This window comes from Olea europaea, unplaced genomic scaffold (assembly GCF_002742605.1).
Source record: "Olea europaea var. sylvestris unplaced genomic scaffold, O_europaea_v1 scaffold716, whole genome shotgun sequence".
In the NCBI taxonomy this organism is placed as follows: domain Eukaryota; kingdom Viridiplantae; phylum Streptophyta; class Magnoliopsida; order Lamiales; family Oleaceae; genus Olea; species Olea europaea.
Window position 1 is genome coordinate 519226 of NW_019265559.1, and position 10999 is coordinate 530224.

The 10999-nt window shown below is 40.2% G+C and overlaps 2 protein-coding genes and 1 long non-coding RNA gene across 3 annotated transcripts; 1 reads left to right on the forward strand and 2 right to left on the reverse strand.

Annotated features, from left to right (window-relative positions):
• Positions 1-5272: 5272 nt before the first annotated feature.
• On the reverse strand, positions 5273-6277 carry LOC111390797. Its single transcript, XM_023015906.1, has 2 exons — positions 5854-6277; positions 5273-5358 (listed from the first exon to the last, which is right to left on the reverse strand). The coding sequence occupies exons 1-2, from the start codon at positions 6275-6277 to the stop codon at positions 5273-5275; spliced, it is 510 nt and encodes a 169-aa protein (XP_022871674.1).
• A 53-nt stretch (positions 6278-6330) lies between these two features.
• On the reverse strand, positions 6331-7261 carry LOC111390798. Its single transcript, XM_023015907.1, has 2 exons — positions 7139-7261; positions 6331-7041 (listed from the first exon to the last, which is right to left on the reverse strand). The coding sequence occupies exons 1-2, from the start codon at positions 7259-7261 to the stop codon at positions 6331-6333; spliced, it is 834 nt and encodes a 277-aa protein (XP_022871675.1).
• A 1970-nt stretch (positions 7262-9231) lies between these two features.
• On the forward strand, positions 9232-10901 carry LOC111390803. The gene is made up of 2 exons (XR_002701983.1): positions 9232-9500; positions 10338-10901. It is a non-coding gene; the product is annotated as an uncharacterized LOC111390803 (long non-coding RNA).
• The last annotated feature ends 98 nt before the right edge of the window (positions 10902-10999 follow it).

Below are 10999 nucleotides of genomic sequence, written 5' to 3' on the forward strand. Positions count from 1 at the left end.
TCTATTCAAACACATACAGAAATGAGAGAAAAGTGATGTTGCTCCATAAGAATACCAAATAAACTATCAAAGGTTATCTTTCCCCGAATCTCAAAATGAAAAAGAAATTATTTTCTCACGTTCATCATACACGTTAACCCGTGATCTTACCTCCATGATATTCTGATGAGAGAGAAACTTAATGGCATCAACAAATATTTATTTTAAAACCAGATGCTCTACTGTTCATTGACCCTCTGTTTCAAAGAAATGAAATTAACTCCTTGCGCCATATTCCTAAATTTAACATCCGGAGTCTAAGTAAAGGAGATTGCCAATCTCTAGAACCTGGCACTGTTTTATTGGTTATTTGGGTCTCTCAGAATTGGGAATTTAATAAACTGGAGGCAATTGGCAAAGCTGCTCATATACCATTAAATACCATATAAAACATATGGCTCCCCTAACACATTAAACATATTTCCCACCTCACCACAATTATATTAAAAACTGAGATATGTACCTGGAATTTTGGTAATTAGAGCTCGAGCTTTCTCAGCATGCTTTAGCATAAGATGGGTACCTCTCCCAGCATTATAATGATATTCATCGTAAATTAGGATCATTTTAGATAGCGAGTAAGAGAGATGAAAATAGATAAAAACAGTAGTACAAGTCATTTCACTTGAGCAACATATATCCCACGCTATTATACTCCTCCAGCCAGCACTCCTCTTCACAAGCAGCCAACCATTTTTAAAGTTTTTCAAGTATATCTTTTCTACTGAAAGCTTCTTCTTTAACCTTGGAACTATGCATCTCCAGTTGTTCCAGTAGGGAAGAAGTATGTTTTGGGTTAGTAACAACTACTTTATTGACCACCAACTGTTCTTACTAATTTTGTACAATAAAATAATTTGCTTGTTAGATTTAATGTGGAATAAGCTTGTGGTTTAGAAATATGCATTACAAATTGTATGGGTTTTTAAGGAAACATATGCAACTTTAGCAAGTCTGAGGGGGGTTATACTGTGTAAATAGGACAAGCACAGGGTTTTAAATTTCTACATATTAGCCGTAAACAACTCATTCCATTGGTTCAAATATTGGTCTTTTCTTTGCAGTTGCAGTTATTTTTTGTTTTGTATGATCAAAATATGTTAATAACCAGGAAACATATTCAAAACAGGATTTCCCGACAGTTCATCTATACATAATTGTTTCTCAACTGTCGTACCCGACAGTTATCCTCTGTAATTCTCGACAGATGAACCGTCGACGGATAAAATGTCGGGACCGGCAGTTCAGTTCCTGCCTGCCTAGGGCCTACCAGTAGAAAATGATATTTCTATGTGATATGCGTTCAGATATAAGTATTCCTTTTATTTTTTGCATGCAACAATTTATGATGTGGAAATCATGTTTAATGTGGGAATATCTTCCGTTTCAATGCTGGGAGGAAGTTTATAATGTGGTATGACGCAATTTTTTCTTATTTTGTCTTTGTAGACATGGATTTCGAGCCTCTTGTTCTAAAGAATGCACGCTTGCGGGGCCACGTATCGCAGAGAAGCAATCTGCGGTATATAAAAATAGTCGTGGAACATTTTGACGAGCGACAGCGGGAAGAGTTTCGCAACTCATGCCTTGGGTTCTTGTCCGAGGTTCCAGATCTCCAGTTCTCTGCCCAATTAATCCAACAACTCGTATTCTGCTGCATACAAACAAAGAAGCGGCACGAACTGTGGTTTAATTTGTAAGGCCACCTCGCTAGGTTCGGAATTCAAGAATATGCCATTGTGACTGGATTAAGGTGTGGTCTTCTCCCGAATGACAATGTCATGGACCGAGTTCTTGAGAAGAGGAGACTAAAGGACAAATACTTTAAACATGTGGACAAGATTTCTTGCACCCAACTCGAGCAGACATTTCTTCGATCGTCAACGCCTCGAGCCGATCGGTACAAGCTTGGCCTCGCTTTGATCATCGAAGGAGTCTTCAATGCTCCGGATAACAACGTTGGTATCGATATGGAGACGTTGTCGATCGTCGACGATCTAGACTTGTTCTTTTCGTATCCTTGGGGTAGAATCTCTTACGGACGTCTGATAAAGGGCTTTCGGGGCCGTTGGGCAAGAAAATTTTTGGATGCGACGAAGAAGAAGGAGAAGGCGGTTAGCTACACGGTCCACGGCTTTCCCATTACCATACATGTATCTTTATTTTACCTACAAATTATTTCAATGCAAATGTATTTCGTGGTTTGTTTCGTTCTAAACTGACATTCCTTTTTTACTCTAACAGATATGGGCGTTCGAGGCGGTGCCTGAAATTGGTGATCGCTTCGGTGAGCGTCTTGGGGAACGTTCCCCACGGCTTCTCGGCTGGACATCAACAAAACAGCCGCAGCAGCGTACGTACGACGCTTTCTTCAAGAATGTACAGGTAAAAAATTATGTTACTTCTACGATCTCATACCTTGCATTCGTCATTGTAGCATGTGGTTATTTCGTAACAAATATGTTCATGTTGTAGCTACACGTGTACGCGACACTGCGGCCCACCGAGACTGAGTGTGGGCAACCTCATATCGCAACTCTTGTGCCGCTCAATGATGATCCTGTCCCTGCGTTGGATGACCATGCTAGGGACAGTGTTGCTCCGCAGTTCCAAGCAGAGCGTATAGGCACCCCCGAGGGTGATACTTCTGAGGAGGCCCATGACGTTGGCGGGACCAGTGGTGAGGAGGAGTTAGGAGCTGATGAGAGCGGAGAGGAAGAAGGTGGGGACTCGGAGGAGGACGACAGTGAGGATAGTGATGGTGATCGAGTTGGACGAAGTGGACAAACGGGGACTCCCCCCCAGCATAGAGCTACTTCTCCCATGGCACCGTCCACCTCTCATGTACGACCTACTGCAGCGGCTGCATCAAGTCTCACAGCAGACGATGTTCAGGGGATGTTGCTAGATCAAAGAATTCTGTTCGAAATGCGGCTCCGCACTGTGAAGCTCGAACTCATGCAGCACATGTCAGATGAATTTAAAAACTTGAAGGACTTCATATCCACCCTAGTCCCAGCATTCGGCTCTACAACCACTGCATGTGCGACTGATGTCGACCCCGAGCCCAGACAATCAGGTACTTCACCGTATGCGTATTACAGTTCTTTATGACAATGTTCACTTTATCCCTGCTCACTGACATGTTCTGTACGACAATTGTTCATTCATTGTAGACTACGGAGGCTTTGCAGGCCACCACCCATCGCCTGACGGTATCGACAAAGACATGGGGATTGACAGGCAAGAGGGGGATGGTATGTGCATTAATGAAAAACACATGGAGCCATGCCTGGACGAGCAGGATATGCCACTGGCCACTGGAACCGAAAGTGTGGAAAGTACGTCGGTTACTTTTGAGCAAATTGATTAATTATCATTTCATGTGTTTCGGAAGTTTTGAAAATTGTTAAAATTCACTTTCTATTCGCTGTTTCGTTATTGTTCTGAATAGACATAGCGCACATTCAGCCGTGCCCGGAGGATCGCCCCGTGCCAGAGCCCTCTACAATCGAAGAAGTGCAAGGTATTGCATTATTTTTCACGATTTCAACAAATATTATTTCAGGCATTCGATTAGTTTACAATTGTTCATTTGTTGTAGTCGAAGGGGCCCACCACCCATCGCCTGGCGACTGTGAGAAAGAAAAGGACATGGTGTCTACTGGAACCATAAATTTGCAAGGTATGTGGGTCATTTATGAGGAAAACTTGTAGGTTGTTATTTCATGTACTTGGCATAATTTGAAAATTCGTACATGTAGTTATACACTGAAAATATTTAATTGTTCTTTTCGACAGACACAGTACACATTGAGCCATGCCCTGACAATGACCTCGTGCTAGCGCTTGTTGCAGTGGATGAAGTGCAAGGTATTGCCTTCATTTCTGACAATTGAATTTAATTTTCATTTTCAGTTGCTTACGTTGTAACTTTCCCAGTTCCCGCCGATGTTGCCCGACCAGGACGGGTAGTTACAACAAATAGACGGAGATCCGCACGACTGCGACGTCCGGCACCTGCTACTAGGACTCCGTACACGAGGGGGAGCGCAAAGCAAAAACATTAATACTTGTGGATAAATTGCCGAACATAGCACGATGACGGGGTTCAGCATGCTTTTGTATTTTGTTTGATGTAATTTACGTGGTGAAGGATGTTAGTTACTTCGCGTTATATTGGTGCCTTGTTCATTCATTTTTGTAATTTACATATCAGACAGGGTTGGCAAGCTTGGTGACACTTAGAAGCATTCATCACATTTTGCAATTCCCGTGGTGAATGCCTTGTCACCGTTTACCGTTGCTGAAATTATTATAGTGTTAGAACTTGCATTAGTTATCCGGCTTTATTATATTATGTCAATCGTACTTACGGTACTAAGTGCCTTCATTCAATGTTCATCAACGCTCGTACATTGTATTGCGCAAAAAATTATGTATGCGTACATTTATTCTTCTTCATTTATTCTGCAGTTTACCAAAATTCAAAATTATACAATCTTTACTGCAATGCACGTTTTCGTCAACTGTCGAGAAGGAAGAAAACATCTGTCGGGCCCGACAGTTCAACTAGGCGGGCCATTAAATTTTATAACTTCCTTGCGTTTCGATAATTGAAAATGGTGGGATTGTCCAATACAAGTGTGTTAGTGTAACATGCTATTGTAGATATTATACGTTTCTGATTTTTTGCAAGTAACAAGTATTTCCAATACATTTATACTATCATAATGAATGCATTACAAGCATTGTCTATCAAATTACATTTCGTATGTCATTAAAGCTGTTGTGAGGCTTCCATTTTGAAACAGGTAGTTGATACGAGATAATGGGTTCATCCACCTCTAGCAATGAAACATTCAACTCCAATATGCATCCACCCATACTGGGTTCATTCGCTGAGTTTCCCATCGTTTTGTTGTCAGACGATGAGGATGTAAGAGTTGAACTGCATGGTGCCGAGTTTGACGTAATGTCAAGTGCAGAATCTAAGTCACTGAACAGCGTTCTCGATCAAGTCTTCGAGGTTAGGGGCCCGGTCAAGTCACCGTCCGACTCGAATGAGTGGGTGCCTCATGTTCCACCTCCAGATGTAATTGTCATTAGTTCAGACGAGTCTAATGGGAAAAGTGGGGGAGCTTCTTACATTGTCAAAAGCAGTGCAACTGTGCAATAAATGGCCCTTTTGTACGAAAATATGTTTACTATTTTGTGGTATGGATGATTTTGGTCACGTTCTCTGGATACGTGCAGAAACTGCATCTCCATAATAGGCAACCGCAGTAGTGTAGGTTTTCAAGCCGCTGTTGTTCCCAACTGTCGAGAATTACAGAGACTATCTCTCGGGAACGACATATGAACTGTCAAGACGTAATGTTGGTGTTTTGTTTGTTCAGTATGGTCTCATGAAAATCAGTTTTCCATTTCGACGAACTGTCAGTCGAAGCTAATGAAACTTCTATGATCGGCTAAGTTTATAGTACGAAAAAGGTATTCATCTCATTCGTGATAATGGAACTGTAATGATCGGTACTTTGCTTGCGGAACATAACGACCAAATTTGCACTGGCATATGATAATAATAACAGATTCATAAAATAAGTTCGGAATGTACAATGCATATTTAAATTAAGTTTTTCGGGGATTACATTTGACAACCACTTTTACAGATCACGCTTCTTCAAGTGGCTTGTGATACAATAGGGTTCGAACATGTGGTCCGGTTATGACCAAGTCTCCCACATCGAGTGCATTTCCTCAGTTGGGAAGTGGACTAGTATCTAGCTCGCTTACGTCGCGTCGGTGGTCTACCTGGAGGACGACGTACGGTCGGTGGCAAAATATGAGTGCCTAGGATTTCATTTGGAACAACCCAATCCACTTCCCGTGTAACGGGATATATGACTTCCATATAGGCACCCCTCCAGTATTCCGATGTATAGTACGGAGAGCATAGATCGTATAATGACTTACCACTCAGGGTAGCCCCACGAGTTGCATGAGCACATGGCATACGATTTAGTTGAAACTCACGACATGTGCACGTGTTATCGGAGAAGTCCACTATCTCCGTATCGTTGGATATTCCAACCTGGGTCAAGCTGTTTGTCAACTGATGGGCTCGAAGCCTAGTACCAGCTTCAAATGTTGTTTGTAACTCGTTCTCCATCCTCGACGATAATATAGTACTACATGCGGTTGCATTGCTTCGACGTTCGTAAAACCACCTCTGCATTGTTTTACGAATGTGCTCGACCAAACACGTGATTGGCAACGAACGAGCATGTCTCAGCATTGATGGGCTCGAAGAAGCCTAGTACCAGCTTCAAATGTTTGTAACTCGTTCTCCATCCTCGACGATAATATAGTACTACATGCGGTTGCATTGCTTCGACGTTCGTAAAACCACCTCTGCATTATTTTACGAATGTGCTCGACCAAACACGTGATTGGCAACGAACGAGCATGTCTCAGCATCGAGTTCAATGATTCCGCGTTGTTGTTTGTCATAATGTTGTATCGGTCTCCCACGAATAGTGCTCGTGACCAGAATGAAAAACCGGCTTTCTCCAAATACCTGTAACATCTTTCACTCACCCTACGAATCTGTCCCATTAGTCGTTCGAACTCTTCGACCCGATAAGTCGTAGCAGCTCGTTTGAACAGGAATATTGAACTTGCGTTAAAGTGCCGCCGAATTAGGTTCTTCTCCACATGCCACATACAACAACAATGACGAGACAAAGGAAATAAGTGAGTAATAACTCTTTCGATACTTCTTTTCCTGTCCGAAACAAATACAAGTTCATCTGAGTCTCCTATAAGATCTTTCAAGTTAGACATAAACCACATCCAAGATCGGTTCGTTTCGGAATCCACAATCCCCCACGCTAAGGGATAAATCTGTTTGTTTGCATCTTGGGCAGTTGCCAGTAAAAGTGTACCCTTGTATGGACCTTTCAAGTAACTACCGTCAACGCAAACTGCGGGCCTCAAGTACTGCATGTAACCACGAATGCTTGCACCAAAAGTTAGGAAGAAGTAATGGAATCTATCGCGAGAATCAAGTTCGATGTGGGTTATTCTCACCTAGTACGTGACAGTATGAAGATAATTTCTGAAAACTGTCCTCCGGTGTCCCATGCAGCATATGTAAAGCGGCCACCTTTCCCCTACGTGCCTTGCTGTAACTTATTTGGACACCGAGCTCACGTTCCATGTCACGTGCAATAGTGCTCGGATCATACGATCGGTTCGGATTATCCAGTTTTTCGAAAATATGCTCAGCAATTACAGCACTCGTCACATGTCATACGCATTACTGCGAAAGTCAATGGAACATGTGTGCACATTATTGAATTTACGGATCACAAAGATTGCAGACTGCCTCACAGTAGAAGCACGTAACATCCACTTGCAACTGCGGTCGGCGCATACAACGGTTAACATCTTCATGCTTGATCGGCTCACCCGAAATTGGAACTTGTTTTTCAAAGCAAGTGCACGAATTTTTGAGTACAACTCTTTCTTGCTGAAGAATATTTCCTTTTCAGCAAGATCGGATGTAGTCACAGTTCTCATAAATTCATATCCATCTGAATCGTTCGAATGTGACAAAGAGTGCTCGTCCTCGACGTCAACAGAATTAGCAGCCTCTAAACTAGGTGATGGGTTATCCAAGTTCTCATCTAATGGTGCACTCCCGTTATCATACTCATGTGTTTCAAGTACATTATTGTTTGAGACACTATGCATTCGATTCACCAAATCATGTTCCACATTTTGCTGAACATCTACCGCGGCAAACGAAGGATCTTCAAAATTCGCGTCCCTTCCCATGTCAACACTTGGGAGATCGGATTCCAAAACAGTAACGCAGATAGCACTTTCCTTATGCACTGATACGTACCAATTTAAGTCTTCATTGTCGCATATTTCAGCCGGAGGTATATTCAAGTTAGGGACTTTGAACTTCAATTCAATTTGAGCGCGGGGATCAAGAATACCAAGTTTCTCCTTCAACCTTAACATAAGTTCGGCTACGGTAATACTTCTTGGCACCAGAATGAAAGTAGTTTTGTCCCCTCTCCACTTCCATTCGTCATCCGCATGAACAAAATTTCCCCCATGCGACACGACGAATTTCAAATGATTATTCATACCTGAAATGTTGGGATTGCAATGGTAACAATTCGGAATCAATATGTTGGCATTTAATAGCATGAAACTCACACTTCATAATACGTAAATCAGTACAATAACAAAAGTTCAAATCAAGGTTTTGTATCGTTTTGAAGTATCCAAATTGAAAGTAATATTCTATAACTCGGCAGTTTCGAAATGTCAGGTTCGACATCTCAAACGTCTAACCCGACGATTTGTAAATGTCGAACTCGACAGTTTAACTATCGAGAATGTCGGGAAGCAGACGGCAGTGAATTTCTGAGGTTTCTTCAACACATCATATTAAGTGTGGTCATTATTATTCACCTACCAAATGACATAATGAAAATGGCATATTGGCCTTATCATTAAAGAGACCTTAATGGTGGTAATGGAAAAAATTACTCAATGGTGATAATGACATTTTATTAAGGATTCAAAAAAAATTAAACAAATGAATGCATAATACTTTCAAAGTAATTTCAAATAAATATGCCCATGTTATATTTAATATGTACAAATACAAAGTTATAAAAGTAATATAAATTAATTTGTAATTGCTAACCTCTCAAAGTGGATAGAATGCAACACAAATGTCTTCTTGATCAATGAAAATGAAGAAGATGGAAAAGAGGTAAAGTTTCTTGTTTTTATTTCGTTTTCTAATTTATTTGGTAATTTTTTATTAACAAAAATTCATATTAATCAATAAAATACACATTTATCAATGTTTTCTATCAAGTCAATGATTTTCCTTCACATCAAGCATTTAATGCTATTAGAAATGTGTGATTAACGGTATTTTGGACTTTGCACCCCAAAAATGTGACATTTTTGCTCACAAAAAGTGAAAATGACATTTTTTTTTTAACTTTCATTTCTGGTGACAATTTTGTACATTCCCCAAAAATAATTCAATGTTGCTACACGTACAATTACCCTTACAGCTTGGATGACAGTGCTGACATGGAAAATGGGGGCAAAAAAAATAAGAAGGAAAACACCAAAAGCAGCCCAACTCGGTCCCCTTTTGAAGACCCTATTTTCAACCTAATACCCTAATCTCACTCCAGCATTACAAAGACAAAGCTCTCTCACTGCACCACTATTGCAAAAACGCATGAAGCTCTCTCACTGCACCACTGCTGCAAAAACTCTGGCGTCCGTTTCTTCTTGAAGCTGTAGGGAATTTTATCCCGCTCACCGATATACCGCCGGCCAGTAAAATCGTCATTCCACCGTCTTGATCGACAACCCACCAAATACCTCTTTCGTCTTTCGTAACAAAAAAGAAGGTGACATATTTTTGATTTCTCTACCATTTAATTTTTTACACTTGACGTCCGGCCAACGGTCTTGTACGGCTTAGGTTGTCTGGCCATTTTTTCTGTTCGAGAGTTTTGTTATCAATTTCAAATTTGAAAATTGTGTGGGTTGGTCGTCAATAGTAAAGGGAAATGTAGTTTTCCAATCTAGATTGTTATCAATTTCAAAATAGTATGGGTTGTTATCAATTTCAAATTTCAAAAATTCAAGAGTTTTGTTACTCTTCTGGATTTCTAAAGTGATGAAAGCAAGATTGCATTACACAATCGTCTTTAGCTATAGTTTGCATCTTTTTCTCGTTTAATTGCCAGGAATAATAGTGAACGGAAATGTAGTTTTCCAATCTGCCGACCAGATGTTTGATGAAATGCCCGAGTAGAAAATTTCTTGTAACTTCAAATGCTGAATTCAACTAAAAAAATATGAGATATCCACAAAAAGGCAAATCAAGTTTGAGTGTGGTCATGCTTCTTAATTGGGTTAATATTCTTAGCCAACGTTTTGAACTTAAACTAGAAACACTGCAGTTTTGGTTTCAAGCATTTGTTCAATTGGAATCCTTCCACTGAAATTAAGATGGAATTTCGTTGATATGGTCAGACCTTTTAGGTCTTCTTATTGCAATGAAAAATGCTACTTGATTCTGATTAATGCTACTTGATTCTGATTGTAATGAAAATGTCTTAATTGGGTTTATATTCTTATTACAAATTTAAATTTCTGTCACGTTGATGTGATCCTTTCACATTGTTCAACTAAATTAGTTCGATGGCAATCAAGAATAAGGAAATTTGTCAATGTTGTAGACAGGTAGGACATATGTTGTCGGAGTGCCCAAAAAAAAGAAGATGCCCAAACTGTGGTGCAGGCTTTATCAAATGAATGGAGGTGGAAAAGAACAATGAACATAAAGGATTGTTGTTTCATTGTTGTACCCGCGATTGCAAGTATTTCAAATGGTGTAAGAAATTTATGGATGAAAAATGTGAATTGCATGACGACGGTGAATCAAGTGTCACTTTAAAATGAGGTGAGCCTGTTGCGGAGTTGTCGCATATGTTGAAAATGCTTGCTAAGCTGACGGAGGAAAAAGACTTGGAGATTTCCCTCAACATCAACATGCGTAAGGGAAAACAAGAGTCCGAAGATTTTATCTAAACTTAGATGTAATTCTACTCTATGCAATACGATATTGTGGATGTAATGAAGTCGTTGAGTCTTATGATTTTGTTCGTGTACATATTTGTTCGTCTCTAGTGTCTTTGTTAGCTGCCGTGGGTGTTATGAATCTACTTCCCTCGTGCAAGGCAAGTAGAATTGTGCTCAACTATTAGGTCCATTTAAAAATCATGAATTAGGATTGGTTGCAATGTGGGTTATGTTCTTATGGTGAAATATTGTTGTGTACCAACTGTTTTCTCCAAATTTTTGCCCTCGAAAACATTATGCATATAATTTATCGTGCTTA

What these genes read in the sequence shown, in the direction of transcription:
- LOC111390797 (XM_023015906.1), bottom strand. Translation starts at nt 6,277, where the DNA reads ATGCAGAGGTGGTTTTACGAACGTCGAAGCAATGCAACCGCATGTAGT. An exon ending in GACCGTACGTCGTCCTCCAG is followed by an intron (nt 5,359 to 5,853) that starts GTAGACCACCGA and finishes AATTCTCGACAG; the next exon opens with TTGGGAACAACAGCGGCTTG.
- LOC111390798 (XM_023015907.1), bottom strand. Translation starts at nt 7,261, where the DNA reads ATGGAACGTGAGCTCGGTGTCCAAATAAGTTACAGCAAGGCACGTAGG. An exon ending in AATTATCTTCATACTGTCAC is followed by an intron (nt 7,042 to 7,138) that starts GTACTAGGTGAG and finishes GGTTACATGCAG; the next exon opens with TACTTGAGGCCCGCAGTTTG.